Raw genomic sequence first — 17,726 nt, 5'->3', positions numbered from 1 at the left:
TTCCACTCTAATGGACCTTATTCATTGATATTCTAAAAGGGATTGTATGGTGATGGAACAGCTAGAGCTTGAGCAAGTAAGGCATTGTATCTGCTTCCTTAAAAAGATACTTAAACTATTCAAGAAAGTCAGAATTTTGGAATCAAAATCCTCTACAGATTTGATCAAAAGGTTAGGGAATGGATCGTATTTAGCGGTGCATTTATGCAACAAAGCCTCTGCACTCATCTCAAATTGATGCAAGGTTAAACAAAAGGGCAAATAAAGCTCAGCTTTGTTGAATATTATGTTCCTTTCTTCTCATAGACCACTGTCTTAACTACCTGGGGTAAAAACAAGAAGCTCTTTTGTACGCTATATAACCAGAAAGCTGTGCTGCTCTGCCCCAGGTAAGAACAAAACAAAGGGCTCAGTGTTGTTGACATCTGACTAGGAGCGGCACCGGTGTTTAACTGCTTCCCTTCCTCAAGAGTTTTTCTCCAAAGTGGATGACCTGACAGTTGGCAGATACGTCCACTATTCACAATCACCACTGACCGCCTCAAAAGCTGTGGCTTACCATGTGTCCAGAACACAATGCAACATGAGAGGCAACAAACAAGCCAGGCACAGTGGTGTTGTATGACTTGTCTTTGTCTGGTGTGAAAGGCTGATGCTGCAGTTTCACAGCACAATGACAGGAGCCAGAAACCAAGAACCTTAAGGTAGAGTTGAAAGTGGTTGTTTGGCTGTGTGTGTACGCCAGTCTGTGCCACCATGCAAGGCTGGATTATAGACCAGACAAAGCAGACAACTGCCCCAAGACACCAGAACTCCAGGGGCCAAAGCAAGCTGCAGGCTCACTGTGTATCATCTGCTTTGTGTTAATTTAATAGATCTTTTGTTTTAGAAAATGTATCACTACATCACAACACCATCTGACATGATGCCTCAAGGTAGCTCGTGCTGTTACTTGACCTAGAGGTACTGTCTTAACAGGGCCGCTGTGTAAAAATCTAGTTCTAAGATCTTCATTATTTCTGTTTTGTGTTTAAATGTTTGTTTTTCTAAGCTTTGTGGCATTTAACTTTATTAGATATTAGAAAGTACAGGGAAATTGCGGAAACTGACAGGGGATAAGGGATGACATGGGGACAAAGGTCCTCGGCCTGACTTAAATCAGGGAGACTGCTGTTACATGGTCAGTGTCTTAGCCACCTTAGCCACCAGAAGTATCCATGTTGTCATGATTAACCAGTTGGTAGACCCTGGGGCAAAATAAGCTATGGGCCCCAGTTGACTTCTCTAAATTTTTTAATGGTGGCTTGATTATTTGATTATACAATTTTATTTGAGAAAACGTACCATGTGTGAATGATTAGTGATTTTTGGCATCCTTATTTGTATCCAGACTGATTTCATAAAGTCTGGAGAGCAACAAAAACCCAACATGAAATGTGATTTTTGCAAATCCACATTGGGGGGGTGGTTAAGAATGCTGGATTTCTACAGATGTGTCTCAGTCTGGATGCTCTGGCCACTCAAATCAGATTTCAAAGTGTCTTTTGAGTCACTCACAACAAGACACATAACAACGCCGTCAAATCCAGAGTGACAGAAGTGCTGAGCAGAATCTGTGCTGTAGCAGAGCGCTATGGAGAATTTTATCTGGTGCAACAGAGCTCTACACCATGACTTGACAATGCAAAGATGGCCCTCCATTTCTCATGCTTCTGTGTTGGAAAGCTGCATCACCAGTGTAGCTATAGGTAATGATGTCTGCGTTGTTACAACAGCAATCCATGCGGACAGGTTGGTGATGTCTGGATGCACAAATCCATTGCGATCACTTGCAAATTACAGTGCAGACAGTCTATTTTTAAGAACCGATTTGAGGAGCAAATCTGATTTGCCTGCAGTCTGAACATAGCCTTTCACATGTAACAATAGGAGAAGCACAGGTGCAAATAATGCAATGAATGATAGCTGAAAAATATATTAATTATTTTTATCACACTGTTATGTTTGTTTTACTGGGACACTTAGCCTAAATAAAGGAACCATTGTTTATGTTACTAACACCCCTGTTTTTTCCTACTATAGCAAGTCAATTTGTGTGCAGTGAAAAAGGCATCGCCAAAAGGGGCCCAGCAGATCAATTTTGCCCTGGGGCTCCCTGGCAGGTTAATCCGACCCTGCCCCCCTTGGCTGTTCACACTACTGAGAGGTGTCTTTTGTTTAGAACAATGTGTATCCACAGCCATGCAAAAGGGAACAATAACACAGCTGGTAAAAAAAACAAGCATCCACAACCACACAAAAGACAACAATAACACAGCCACAATCAAACAGCAGAGAAAAACAAATTGTCGAGGAAGCAATATCTCACAAGAAAACCGAAAACTAAACATGTTTTATATGTCTGTGAAAGATGACCCCACCCCCATAGTTCCTCGCCTAACAAATATATGGCTCTATAGTCTACTCTCAACACATGTATTGAATGGATATGCTACAGTGAATTGTGACATTTAATGTAAATTGCTGCATTCTTGAGATTTATTTCACCAGAACTGTTTTAGGGTGAACTGATATAATGTTTTTGTCACTGGAAAATAGTAATCTGTGTGTTTATATTAGGTTGTACATAAAAGATATATGTGATGATTGGAATGTGTGGGAAAAGCCATTTAATTAATGTTGAAAAAGAAATCTCATTTAAGGTAAAAATATAAAGTTAGAAAACCGCCCTGGGGCATCCTGCATTCAAATATTATTTAGTGAGATTATCTTTTGAAATCTTACTTGATTTTATGATTTATAAGCTTACAACTCTATGATTTTATAAATTAGTCAATCGGTGTTGTAAACTGTTTAAATGTCCTTTTATTTTGAATTGCCTTGTCTGTTTTGTATCCATTATGTGACGTCTATTTTCATGTGAAGCACTCAGTGCTTATACTGCCCTTACTGTAAACTGCTTTTTGCTGCATTTCTTGTATGAAAGGTGCTATATAAATAAAGTTTATTATTATTGTTGTTTTTGTTGATATTATTATTATCTAGTAGGCTATATGGTCATATGTGACTTAGTTTATATCCACATATAATATTAATTTAGTATTGTAGGTTTAACAGCTTGCTAGCCTTATTAGCTAGCTAGTGTAACAGACTGTTCTATATTGTATGTCCCTTTTGAGTTGCCGTAGGGCAGGAAAATTTTGGGGTAACATTCCGTTGAAGAAAGAGGGGGTGAAGAAAATAAATGGCTAGTGGTTGCTGTTAATTTATTTTCTTCACCCCCAAAACTTCTGACACATGCATGAACCACTTTAAACAGCAGAACTGTCACCCCAAAACCTTTACTGCCCTATGGCAACTCAAGAGGGACATACAATATAGAACAGTCTGTTACAGTAGCTAGCAATCATTAGCAATGCTAGCTATCTAGAATTAGCCAACATCTTCAGGTAGCTTGCTGGAGAAAGACATCCTGAAATAAAAACAAATAGCCTGAGGGAAAGGCTAAACGGCTTCTAGATAATCCAGTAATGGGTCAGGGTTGTGATGTTTGTTTTATTTAGTTAAATAGCTTAAATAGCAGCAAACAGTGTGTTCATTTATGCATTATTGTCCTCCACAAGCTGAAATCATATTCAAATATGTCTTTAATCTTACCGTAAACTGACTTTGTTCTAAATGGGGGTGTTTTCCACAGTTTAACTCTATAAATTTAACATGTATACTGATAAAATCGTGTCCCAGACAGATTAATTGACAGTACCTGTCTGCCCTACCCGCTGGGCTCCTGCCCTCCTCTCAGCCATCCGCCGTTGCCAAGGTTTCCGTGTACGCGCTGCCTGCGCGAGCGGAGCCGCGCGATTGTCATACAGTATTGCCAGACATGGCGGCGGATCTACAACCCGAGTGGATTTCTTGTCTCCCTTCTTCCTGGAGTTATGGGGTTACTCGGGATGGACGCGTCTTCTTTATCAAGTAACTATCCCTTCACGGAAAACGGCTCAAGTCATTTCTGCGCGTTTGTGTTTCGAACAAAGTCACCGTGTAATAATGAACGCATTTTCCCTCCTCTGTCTCTCAACAGCGAAGAAGCCAAGAGTACAACCTGGCTGCATCCAGTGAGTGGCGAGGCGGTAATAACCGGGCACAGAAAAACTCCAGGTAAGGTGTCACTTAACGGCTGTCAAGTTTCTCTGTTATGTTTAACGGCTCTCGTGCCTCACGTCGTCATGTGTTGTTGTTGTTGACCGTATCCCTCAAACCGATACTTCCCACAGTGGGGGAGAGACAGAGGCTGTGACATGCATGCTGTGTTTCTTAATGCATGAGTGGGTTATTTGGCGCTGGTGGTGCTGTGAAAAGTGAACCCTCTCGTGCCCACCTCTGCCCTGCTCGTGCCACTTCCTTGTGAGCCTCAGCCTCCTTTTTTTTTTTAGGCTGGTCAGCAAGTGAAGTTGACGAGTGGACGTTAGCTACGCGTGAACTTGTAAAAGGACGAGTTTTCCCATCAACCTCCAGCATGTACACACATATAGAAGACATTTTAATTATTTTTTTAATAAACTGACGGTCTCTGTTCACCACAAAGCCTGTACGACATGTACTATCAGACACAGAGCCAATTTGACAGGTAGGATGCAGGATACAGCAACAGGAGCTAGTGATGTTAGCTGTAAATCTACACAATTAGCCTCCCCTGCCCCACCACTACAAAAAGCCATTGACAAATCTTCAACGCAGTGTGTTACACTGAAAAACTAGCTCCTTGCAATGTATCATGCTGGTGACGTTATGCGACTAATTGTGGAGCAGCCTCCTCTCAAGTCTCTGCAGAGCTTTCCCATTCATGTTATTGAGTGGCTGCTGCATCTCTGTAGGGCTGCAACAAACAATCATTTTTAGTCTATAAAATATCAGAAATAGTGAAAAAAATGCCCAGAATTTCTAAAAGCTAAAATACTTTGTTGATTAATCGATTAGTCAATTGCAAGGAAATCTGCAGCTATTTTAGTAATTGAGTAATAGTTTAAGTCAGTGGTCCCCAACTGGTTGGTCATGGTGCCATTCTGCATAGACCACAAGTGACCTGCGAATGTGTAAAGTTTGTAAAAAACACACTGTTCTTTGAAGCAGAGTGAATTTCTGGTACATAGCTTGTATTTTAAAGTGTCATTTCCTGCTGTATGGTGAATGATTGACTGACAGTTACTTGACAGAGACGGCAGACTAGCTTGACGACATGGCCAACGACACTGTGTATGATAAACTGTGTGGACGTTGAACTTATGACTAAGGAGAAATCTTGACCCCCTGGCTGGACCATTTGGAAACCACTGCCATAAATTGTATATAAAGATGGACGACACGTCTGTACTTACTCCCACTGTACAAAAGTGAAGCCAGAATTTCCAGGATGCAGCCACTGCTGGACCCCGTATCTGGACCCCGTGGCTAGACCAGATGGGAATCACTGGTTTAAGTAATTTTCTGAGCAAAAAAGCGAAATATGTAGCTTATATATTGTTAGGATTTTCTGTGAGGTCTTATGTGATGGTAAATTGAATGTCTTTGGATTTTTAGCTCCTGGTCAGACAAAACTAGCAATGTGAAGTCATCATATTGAGTTTTAGGAAAGTGTGAGGGGTCATTTCTCCTATTTTCCACCATTTTAAAAACCAAATGATCAGACATGTTTCAATACCACTTTTTTCATTCCTGATAACGATTCTGATACCTGAACTTTCATATCAGACGATACCAAGAACCGATGCGATACAATTGCGGTGAAATAAAATGTAAGAAAGCTGTATATTACTAACCCTGCATCAGACCTCCAATTTTCATCTATTTTGTCACTCATTTGTGGTGCGTGTCATTATGTTAATTACCTATGCTGTTTATTTCTGAGCACTGCATAGAGGGAACCTCCTGAAAGCTAAACTGAGGGCTCCAATTTTAAAGCGTAAATGTATTTTACATTGTCAGCATAAAAATGTTACATGCAGTTTTATTTGTAGAGGGCGTACACAACATACTAGTAGTCATACAACATACTGTACTGACCACTTACTATGTTGCTGTTAAAGGTTAATAAAAGCTGATACAGATTTTATGGGTGAAATGCAGATTATCATCCTACATGTGACCAGGCTCCCACAGTCTGGCTTGTGTGGACTGTTTTAGTGAGATTGTCCCAGGCTGTTTACTGTGCCTGGCCCATGAGGGTCCTCTTTGGGTCTAACCCTGTATTCATGTGAAATGATTGCTATCATTGTTGTATTGCAGGGCTCAGGTTAGACTAAACCCTTTGTAAAACATGAATAAATAAATCAGAGATGCTTCTTCAGATGCTTTACAAATTTTATAAGAAACTGGCAACACTAGTGTCACACCTTCTAACTAAAGCCTTGCATACTATACACGTTGCCTTTTTATTGGAGGGACTTTATATTGCTAATGTTACACTATTTACTGGAAATTAATTCTTGTTTGCCGCTGTAACACTGTATAGTAGTTGCCAGTAGTGACTGTTTTAGAGCAGCAAAGAAGAAATGATTTCTGAGAAAAATGTTGTTTTATCCGGGTATGAAACTGCTTTAAAGTTTAAGTAAGGGGTATCGGATCGGCGTGCTGACTTGCATACTCGCCAATACCCGATCCAGCATTTTAGGCAGCACTTGAGGCATGTCCAATACTGGTATCAATGTTGGAACAACTCTACAGAGGATAATAATGATGAAGAGTTTGTTGCAGCTCTAAAAGTGAAGTTTATAAATGGCTTAATTTTTCAACAGACAGTCCAAAACTCAGGGATATTTTATTGTTAGTTATATTTAAAATGGCAGTAAATCCTCACATTGAAGAAGTGCCAAGTGGAACCAGCAAATGTTTGGCATTCGTACTTGAAAAATGTAGAAAGGAAACATTGATTTTCAAAATGGTAGTAGTTTAATCGACTAATTGTGTGAATTGACAGCTCGGAGCACTTAGCTCTAGTTGATTTTAAACTTTCTGTTTGTTTCATCAGTTTGTGTTCACGTGTTTTTGTCCACCTCTCCCTCTTTCACAGACTTACCCACTGGATGGGAAGAAGGATATACTTTCGAGGGTGCACGGTGCTTTATCAAGTGAGTTTAACACCCTTCCTCCACAAGACACACACCCATCATAACCCCAGAGCATACACACAGTATTTGAGCAGACCATATGACTCCAAAGAACTCCCCCTTTGCATGTCACCACGACTGCAGCATGCCTTAAGTGTCAAACAGGAATTTGTTTATCACCAGCATTATCACTTCAAATGAACCTAACCCAAATGCTGGGCTACTCCTGAAAACATGCTGTGTGTTAGACATAAATATGGCATGGTTATAAATTTGGAACCTTTACTCCCCATTTCTGTACTGTAGAAGCCTATCGCAAAAGTTAATGATTACACGGGAACATTGTGCAAATACAAGACAGACATGGGCAACGTGTCATTGCTGTCTACCTGTGAGCTGTTTGTATTTATTCAGACTAAGAGCTGAGCCTACTTGGACAGTTGGGCCAGAATATAATGTGTTCTACTTTTCTGACAGTTAATAATTTGTCAAAAAACAGTTATCTTCATTGTTTAGGTTTATACGGTTTGCTCACAGTTTAAGATGACACTTGTTTTAAGTAGGTGCTGGAAAATATTTCTGAGGTACGCGCCAAGCTACGGTATTACAGGAATTTGAAAAGACTTTTTATTTTAAGTCTCCCTCCACTGATTTTGTTTGAACATCACATCCACAGTGCGCTCATTTGTTGGTGCTATGTGGGCAGGAGGAAATGTGGTATATCCTCCATGTCCACTAAAGCACTTTGATTTTTTCAGTTTGCACCCCTGTCTTTTTGAAGACCGGGATGTACATGAATTACATTAGAAGTTGGCTATGTTACAAAGTCCCCGAAATACAGTACATTTTACATCTTCCCTTCCCTCCTCCATGTCTGATGCATGCAACTGATCAAAAGAGATCAAAGGCGCTGTCATTCAGTCAGCACTGATTCATCATCTGTCCCCAGAATATTTTAAATCCGAGGATATAGCTTGAAAAATTTTGTTATTTCGTATGTCCTAGTGAAATACTCTTCTCACACAACAGTTTTTAGATATGTTGCGGATGAATTTCTCTGCCAAAACACAAGAATGCCTTTGTATGATTTAAGACATTGCAATATACAGGCTACGAGTTTAGGATATTATGTCTTATTATCCTCACTGAATCCTCTCTCTGTCTTTGACTTCCTCATGAATTTGAGGAGCGTCATGTGGCAGGTTGCCAGGCAGTCCGACTGAAAGGCAGTAATTTTATATTCCCGTATTTTATCACAGCCTCTCGGTGCAAAACTGACTTGGGGACACATTCATTAGTTGATCACTGTGATTCTGGCACAGCCTACTGACATGGTAATGTTCTCTGTAAAACAAGCTTCAAACTAATCATGTTGTCACTCACAAAGCATGCAGCCTGCACTGTGCATGTGAAAAAACATTGGTTGTGCGCATTTGCTACAATTTAGACGGAAGTTTAATTTGAATTTAATTGTTGTGTCTTTAAAAGCTGCAGATGAATTTGCAGCTTTGGTTTAGTCTCAGTTACTGTGCCTTCTACAAATTACGTCACTGTCAAAAGAGGTCACTGAACTGTGTACAAAATAGATAGATAAACCTGCTGTACATAGGTTTAACTGAGAATAAAGCTGGGGTAGGTAGTTTTCTGGAAAGGGCAGAATTTGAAAATTCAGTCCCCTCCCACTAGACAAGCACAGCCATATGCACGTGCGTCATACCTAGTGTTTTTTCCATACATTGATTTATTTGATCATATTTCATTGTAGATTAAATGAGACAAGAATTAGCTAGTTACCACACCCCACAGTCCCTCCCCCTCGCTCCCTGCTTGCTCCCCGCTACTGTGGACTGCTTCATCAGGTGGAGGGTGGGCAGCAGCCCCAGAAGTGAACAACTACTGCAGCTGTAGAAACTCCAATTGAGCAGTCACAGCGGACTGGTGGCCAGCACCGGAGCTGGGTCTAAGCTGTGTGACGGCAGCTACGGATTCGGGGCTGTCAGCTCACCTCGGTGCTAGCTGAGTTCAAGATGCTGTAGCTGCAGGTTGGGAGTCTGTCTCCGGGGCTGCTGCCTGCTCTCCTGATGGCGAGGTAGTCTGTAGTGGCGAGGAGTGATGCAGAGGACATACTATGGTTTGAAGCTCAACCTAGCTACATCAACATTAACTTGAACTAGCTGCAGCCATCACCAAGTACCGAACCTTGGGGGACCGAGCCTTCGCTGCCGCTGCCCCAACCCTCAGGAACTCCCTCCCACTCAATACCAGAAGTGCAGGCTCCCTACAGACTTTCAAATCACTGTTAAAAACCAATCTGTGTCGGTTTCCAACAGTCATTTTTCATTTTTTTCATTTTTCATTTTTATTTTATTATCATTGATGTTTTTCAGCACTGTAAAGCGTCTTTTAGTGTCTATATAAATCTGATGCATTATTATTGTTATTATTATCAGCATGTGGCTCCAGTTAGCAGAAGGCTAAACTATGAGCAAGATTTTATTTCCATCACTTTTACGCTTTGCCGGTAGTGACACATGTTTTATTTCGTTTATTGTCAGACTCTTTTTTAAGACTCTCTTTTTGATAAGTCCATTTGCTTTGCAGAGTAGGCTGTAGTTGACGTTGCTGACATAGGAAGTGTCTCTGTAGGATTCTCCACCATTTAATCAGGCTTTCACCATCTGCATGTGCATTTGTAGAACAGCCAATAGGAATGCCCTCTCTTGGAAAAGACCTTTGATTGGCAAAAGTCTTCAGCCATGGGATAGATTTTCTAAAGCCTGAAAACAGAGCCAAGCAGAAGTGCAGAAGTCTGGTTTTATCTCAGCCTACTTGAATTACAGTATACTCAAAGGTTAATATGGGGTTTCTGCCCAGCAATGCCAAAATAAAACTGCCTGCCTCAGCTTTAATAGAGTGTAGACTCTGAGTGATTATGGGGATATACAGTATATGGACAGTTCAGATTGTAATTTTTTTTCAAAACATTATATTATACTATGATGGATAAATATATAATCTAGCTCAGCTGGTGACGCTTAAGATAATGTTATATTGTGTGATTACATACATGTAAAATCAGCTCAAGTCATCCTAACAGCAGTAGGAAGCTTACTGATTATCTAACAAACTAAACACAACAACCACGTATTAGCTGATGCACCACCCCTCAGCAAAGAGGTTTTATTTGTTTGTCTGCAAAGAAGCAGGTAAACCACATGCTGAATCCTGTAGTCACCTGTAAGCACAAGAAACAGTCACGATAAACAAAAGCATGTGTTCAGCTGGTTGAACGGAGCCTGTTCTAAACTGCGGCTAAACAAATACTTAAACACAGAGAAACAGCCCCAGCACATGTCCTTGTGTTGACCTGTAATAGCTGTGTCCTTTGTTTGAAAAGGCAGAAACAGTGAAAAATGCATCAGACCTCCAATTTTCATCTAATTCTCAATTCCTCTCTGTCATTCATTTGTGCTGCATGTCACTTCGCGATAGTAATTACCTATGCTGTTTATTTCTGAGCACTGCATAGAGGGAACCTCCTGAAAGCTAAACTGTGAGCTCCAGTTTAAAGCGTAAATGCATTTTACGTTGTCAGCATAGAAGTGTTACATGCAGTTTAATATGCTGTGGGCCTGCAGATCATACTAGTAGGCATACTATGTACTGTACTGACTACTTATTGGGTTGCTGTTAAATGTTGATAAAAGCCGATACAGATTTTGTGGGTGAAATGCAGATTATCAGCCTACATGTGACCGAGGCTTCCACAGTCTGGCTTGTGTGGACTGTTTTAGTAAGATTCTCCCAGGCTGTTTACTGGGCCTGGCCCATGAGGGTCCTCTTTGTTGTTTTACTTAACACAAGCTTTTAGAATTCTGGTTATGTGGCCAGCGCTGTGTGTTTCTGTGTCATTGAGCTGGCTGCGTGCTCTGATGAACAAGCGTGGTCAATTTGAGGCACAAGATCAATTTGTCAGTCTCAAGCGATGAAGATGTACTTAAAATTGAGTAATTGGTTAATGTAAAACCATGCATGTTAATATCACTGTGACTCATTGTTTTGACATGGAGATTTGTTGACTAGTTTATGTGATAACTATCTTGGACAGTACTCTGGACATTTTTGAGGCTTTATGAGAGGCTGCCAATAAAAGCCTCTGAAAACTGTCCAAAGCCAATAGCTGATGGCAGCTGGACAAGTCGATGCCTTATGTTTTACAGTAAGTTATCATTACGTTGTCATCAATCTAATGTTGTCAAGTATTGCAAGTTTAAGGTGTTTGTGTGTTTGCATATTTAATGTGCATGAATAAGATGCGAACACATTAAAGCAAAAGGATCCTCTTCTTGTTTTCAGATTTACAGAGACTGAATCATTGATTCATTTCTATGACTCGGGTCTTTGAGCCTGCGACAGGATCTGGCCCATTCACATGCTGCCTGTGTGGCTTGGCTGTTACCATCAGGCTACACAGTGTGAGAATCAAGGAGCAGATTGTGCTGACGTAGACTGTCCTCTGACAGGATGTGTTAGGGAGGATGGAAGGTGCAGGTTGTTGGTGTGATGGTGTGGACAAGAGGCATAGCCCGTCACAAGATTTGATTATTTTATGGCGCTGTGAGTTTTGAGTGAGTGAAGGTCAGCGCAGATGTTAATTGAATCAGTCATGGCTTACTGCTCTCCTCAGACTGAGCAGTCTCTTTTGAGTTGCTGGGTTGTTTGCAGGCGGCCCGATGCCAGCACGGCTTTTTAGTTTGAGGAACTTCAGTATGTGTCAACTAGCCAGTAATGAGGAGGTGTAAATATGCAACTATTAGCCTGTTTATTTCATTCAAAGGCAGATGTGTGACTAAAACCAGTGTGTTGCGACTGTTTTGTTTCTCAGTCAGACAGGAAGGCAAGCAGTGAAAATGTGCATACCCTTTGACCCTGTTTACACCTTGCCTTAAAATGTGTTTTGGTGGATCGGATTTCAAAGCGATAGTGCTTCACCGCAGGAAAGTACAGGTTAAAGTGCACCCAAAACGCCTTGAGGATGGATTGTGATCCCATCAGTCAAACTACCTCTTGAGGTGGTCAGTGACGCATTGTGCCCACATTGAACACAAGTGTAAATGCAGTTGCGCTTTCAATTTATATACAACGTCTGTGGAAATACCCAAATGCACAGGATTGTTCTAAACCAGTGAGGCAGCACTGGCCCTTCCTCACCTCGTTGTTGTTCCTGACTGGATCTGATGTATGAAAACTGTCAACCAGCAAAGATTTTTTGAAATATTTGTTTGTTTTCACACCAATATTGTCCCTGAAAATACAGAAAATATCATGATGTACACCCTATGTAATTGTAATTTTTGAAAAATAATGAAAACATTTTTAAAACTCTTATAATAGTAGTTGTTGACAGGCGGGCGTGGGGCCCATTTGGACTGCGTGGTTCTTTGAGCTGGACAGAGCGATCAGATCTCAAATGGATCTTAGGTTGCTTTCAGACCTAGAGTTGTCTTGCTTTGGTCTGAATCAGGGACTAATGTTGTTACAAAGTTGCATAATAGCCTAGAGTTGGTTCGTGTTCTCACGGCAGCATTTACAAGTGGACCAGATCAAATGCATTGCGTGAGAAAGCTGCTCTTGATTGTTCAGAATTTCCATGTGGGAAAAATCCAGGAAGTAAACAAAATGTTGAAGAAGAGTACACTTGCAAGATAAATGTGACACTTTCTAATGTCACAATGGAGGGCTACGCAGGTTGATTTTAGCGCTGCTCATCGTGGACTATATTGCTGTCATTGTTCATTTTAGTCAAACCATACAGTTTGAAAACGAGGCGTGGCTCCAACTAGAAAACAATGTTTTGATGCATTGGATGTGCTGAATGTGCATATTAAGGCAGTACAGGAGGAGGCGCACATTAATAATCCTCCAGGACTGTAACATGCTCATGTTTAACCTAAACAATGTGTAATGCGCACTCGAGATTGTTTGTAACCAGACCGAGACCACCTCTTCAAGAAGGTCTCAGTCTAGTTATGTTGGTGCCCCACCCGAGTGCAGATCGTGTTCACACCTGCCCAAACGAACCACACTTAGGGGCCAAATGAACTTGAATTCAATTGAACTGAACCAAACAGGGCATGTTTGGCAATCAGGTTAAATCATATGTAAGTCCAATCTGGATATGTGAGCTGCACAACTTAACTAGAGCTGCACGATTAAATCGAAATATTATCGAAGTCTCAATGTGGCCAAGTGCAATATCCAGATAAAATGTGTCACAACATATCATCAGAAATTAAGCATTGTGATGCTACAGAGACGCCCCAGTCTCCAAGTCTTATTCCAGACATTAGGAAGCATGCTTATTTGCACTATTCATTTGTGATAAGTTTGTTTCATTGTAAGATGGTAGGACTTGCTACAATACAGAGAGAAATAAATTTCAGCGTCACGCTGAAGAGGTTGTTAAATATGTGAGGTTATTTTGTTCCTGTGTGGCTACCCTACATACGGTATGTCACAAATGAACAGGGAGTGAAGCTTTTATTCTGAAATGTTCAGTTTGGGAAAATAAAGAGGATGGTGGAGCGACACGGTTGTTTCACTGTTAGTTTGTTGCCGTTGCTAACGAGCTGACTCAATGCGTAAAGCAGTCTCCTGTGGTCATTAAGATGTGGTTATTTACAGAAGTGAATTGAGACGAGGAGAAAAAACAACGCAGACTAAATATAGCTCCTACATAACTGACCCCAGAAAAAAATCACATCATCATAATTTTTATATATATATTTTTTCAGTGAAATGCAAATAACCATTACCACAAATAATCAGGACTTATATCTCAGTTGTAACATCTGTCAAAAATAATTGCAGTATGACTTTTTTGCGTAATGTGTAGCCCTAAACTTAACTATTATTTTTCTTTCCAAATGTGCTAGTTTGTTTTTGTCTGAAGTACGTGTACGCATTACACACACACACACGCACACACACACACACACACACACACACACACACACACACACACAAGCTGCGGCTCACTGAGGAGAGAGTAACGGGTCAATAATAGCAGCTCCCACCCATTAGTCCTAATACATTCAAGTTTTTAAGGCAGTGGCTTTTGGCCCTGGTCTCAACTGCTGAATCTGGCGATGAATCAGAGAATGCTAAACTCCACCCAGCCATTCTGCTGCTTTGGTCCTCCAAGAGCTGAAACAATAATCCACACATCAGAGTAACTGACATTTTTTCCTTTAGATTAACCTGTCTGCTACTCTGTGCTGCGCGTGGAGAGTTAGGAGCTGGAAGACTGATCTGTTATCGAACTACACTTCTGTGCAAAGATCTGCAGCTGGGCTCTCTGATGCTGGAGATTTTACGCACAAGCAAAATACTGTGTGCAGTGTACGGTCTGTGCAGCAAACTATATAGAGAGTCTATTCATTGGACATTTTATTTTCATGACATTTCTCAGTGTCCCTCTCTCGGGTCTACTATTAAATTCCACAGCTACCCAGAGTGCTCTATCTGTTCAGTTTGTTTTTGTTTGTGACGTAAACAGCGTTTTGATGAGACTGTGCCATCTGGCAGATTTTTGTTTTCCATTTTATCTCTGTAGCACATAATCCCACATTTTAACCTAAGCTTCGTTTTGAACAAGACATGGGGACATGATTTGGGCAATTGAACCAATGTTTTGTCAAAATGTTTGCCTGTCACCGTCTGCTAATGAGGATTGTTGACCCGTGGCGTCCTTCCAGACGTGCGTATCAGGATAAATGGGGTGAAATCAGTTTGACTGGTGCAAAAGGCTTAATATTTTGGTAGGAGACTGATGACCCTAATTACTAAATTGATTATATTTGTTGCCTCATGGAGGCAGGAAGTTATGATTATCAGCAGACAGGTGCAGATCTCCCGCCAGTTCCCTCTCTTTGTTCGCTATTCTTGTCTCATTTATTCTGTCTGGAAGAGGAAGGGAACTGCTGAAGTCAGGGCTAATTGATGCAGGTTACACAATGAGCTGGCTGACATCTTGTTTTGAAGGCTAATGAGTGAGTAGTAATTACAGTGGTAGGCTCAAACGGCTGACCTTCACAGTGCTATAGAATAGAGTCTTGCTTTACCACTGCCCAGTTTTTAATGTTTCATTTGGTAACATTTTTTTTCACCGTCCTTTGAGGGCAATTTGCTGCTTCTGAGTGCTCATCAGTATAAAGTGCAACTTAAAATATAAATCTTGTACCAGTCTGCTCTGCAACCACCACTTTCATTAGGCAGTTCACTTGTACAGCTGCATAATTCATCACTCAGAACAGAGGAAAGCATGTCAATTGAAATTTGGCCAATTATGACAAAAATCTCTCCAGTGAATCTCTGTTTAGCTGTTGGCTCATTTTGGGCTTTGAAGACCCACACATTGGCTGACTGCATATTTAAAGTAGGAGTATTGGATTGCTCCCATGTGGATCAATATTCACTTGTTTTAATTGACACTTGAAGATAATCTGCTTTTTGTGATGACTGTGTATGTTTTTTATTGATAACCTATTAGAGCCTCCGTTTGTCAGAATGACTGATGTGGTACAAACGACTTGGAGGCTTCATATTTCCTGTGACTAATATGTAGCATAATGACTCACATAAAGATGTTTGTTTAATAGACACAAGTTTGAACCCAGGCAAAGCAGATTTTATGATAATGCTGCCAGAGAGTTTCCCCTAAAGTCAGCAAACTTGTTTGCAAATAGTTGCCCATCTACTCATTAATCAGATTCAGAGCAACGTTAGCATTTGAAAGTGTGTTTCTGACTGCTGGGCTGCAGGGAAAAAATCCACGAATACATTACATTTGCATGTTTCATACATGTAACATCTCTAAAGTTAGGAAGTGTATGAGCTGACTTTGTCATCAGGAGATGAAGGGGACTGTGGGTGGTGTGATACCTTGATGAGATGCTGTGAACCACATTTTTAGACCAACGAAACCGATGTTTCTCGAGTCATTGCTGTGTTTCCAGCAGCATTTTAGTTTCCAAACGTGGGTGTTGTTTCAAGTGACCCATGGCTCTTTTTTCAAAGACTTTTCAACCCCCGAATGTGGATTTTTTTAGGGAGCCATTGCTGTGTTTTCAGCCCCCAACATGGGTGTACTTTGTGACCTGTGGCTCTTTTTCCAGTGGCTTTTAAGCCCCCAAACCTTGATGTTGTTTAATGACCCATTGCTGTTTTTTGAGCAGGGATAGTGCCACAAATAGTGGTTGTTTTTTTTACCGAGACATTGCTGCGTTTCCTGCTGGGATAGTGCCACAAAAAGGGGTTGTTTTTTATGGAGACATATCTGCTTTTTATAGGGGGAATTCTGCCCCCAAAACTTGGTATTAAACCCAATACATGATCTTTTTCTAACCATAACCAAGTGGTTTTTGCGCCCAAACCTAACCTCACATTAACCACTGTGTTTCTGTTTTAGTGTAGTCGCTATATAACATGCAACTGTTAAGTATCTGGTTTGCAGAGATGCACGATGCCATCATGTATTCTGCTGATGGGGTTGATTTCTGGGCACCAGGCAACTGTAAATCCAATGTTCACTTTCTTTTGGCTCTGTTTTTGTTCTCTATTAACTTCTGAGGAAAAGATCTGTCTCTTTAGCTGCTTAATTCTCTACTCTGTTTACTAGAGTTTGTTGTTTAGTGCTGGGTAGGTGGCATGCAATAAGGTTTTAGAGCTTTTTTATCTGAAAACAGCTGCCTTCTTCAGCCGAAAACAGCGCTATTGGAGTGGTGAGAATGAACCCAAACAGTCAAACTGAAAAATGCTAAAATGCTCCGTAGAGCTCAGGGGAACTGCAGAGTCAGATGATAATTCTTTGTTGATCTGTCACTTCAAGCAACCCTTTTCAGATTACAAATTATCCTTGATCGATTGTTATAAAAATACAGATTTTAGCCACGTACTGAAACATTTTGTTGAGCTCAGTGGTTACAAATTTGAACAAGGAAACTGTTTGCCTCTAAATCCAGCATAGTTCAAAAAACCTCACCATTTAATATACACTACACTCTCAGCATTTCTTATGCATAGCATTAGTTAGATTCCAAACAGTTTCACTTTCATGCCATTTATTCATACCAGCATTTCTTTTCCATGCCCTCTGCAGCTACAGACATAGCAGACACTGACACATCAGGGCATCAGTAAAATGAGGCGTCTTATCAGACATCTGAAGAATGGATTAGACTTCAAGCATAGGGGATTTGTTTTCATTTTCATGAGTGACATCAGCTAAAGTGAGTAACAATCCCCAGTGCTATGGGGCAATCTGGGGAATGAACTCACGTTGAGTCTCGTCTCTGTCTTTGTGGGTTTGTAGTGGTTTTATCTGCAATTTTACCTGGAATGTTGTATGACGTGAGAGTCGAGGTCTTGATCTGTCAGGATAAACACGACGGGAGTCCCTGTGAACCCTCCATAACTGTCAGACACACAGTTATGACAGACTTTACCACCTCTCCAGGGAATAATCCAAGCTCCTCTCTGTGAGAAAAGCCTTATATCAGACCTGATTATGTAACTCTGAAAATCCAGTCACTGAAGTGAGAGTGTGAGAGAGGTGATCAA

At 40.8% G+C, this 17,726-nt stretch overlaps 1 protein-coding gene across 16 annotated transcripts in view; it reads left to right on the top strand.

Moving 5' to 3' along the window:
• Positions 1-3,831: 3,831 nt before the first annotated feature.
• The window catches only part of plekha5 (pleckstrin homology domain containing, family A member 5), a 115,178-nt gene continuing 101,283 nt past the window's right edge, over positions 3,832-17,726 (top strand). For all 16 annotated transcript variants that reach the window (XM_033634495.2, XM_078167799.1, XM_033634494.2 and 13 more), the window contains exons 1-3: positions 3,832-3,975; positions 4,085-4,161; positions 7,070-7,127. In XM_033634495.2, the coding sequence (XP_033490386.2) occupies positions 3,884-3,975; positions 4,085-4,161; positions 7,070-7,127 (227 nt within the window). In that variant the 5' untranslated portion in view covers positions 3,832-3,883. The remainder of the gene's footprint in view (positions 3,976-4,084; positions 4,162-7,069; positions 7,128-17,726) is intronic.

Source organism: Epinephelus lanceolatus, chromosome 5, assembly GCF_041903045.1.
Source record: "Epinephelus lanceolatus isolate andai-2023 chromosome 5, ASM4190304v1, whole genome shotgun sequence".
NCBI lineage: Eukaryota > Metazoa > Chordata > Actinopteri > Perciformes > Serranidae > Epinephelus > Epinephelus lanceolatus.
The sequence above is the reverse complement of the archived record's forward strand: the minus strand, read 5'-3'. Positions and strand labels throughout refer to the sequence as shown.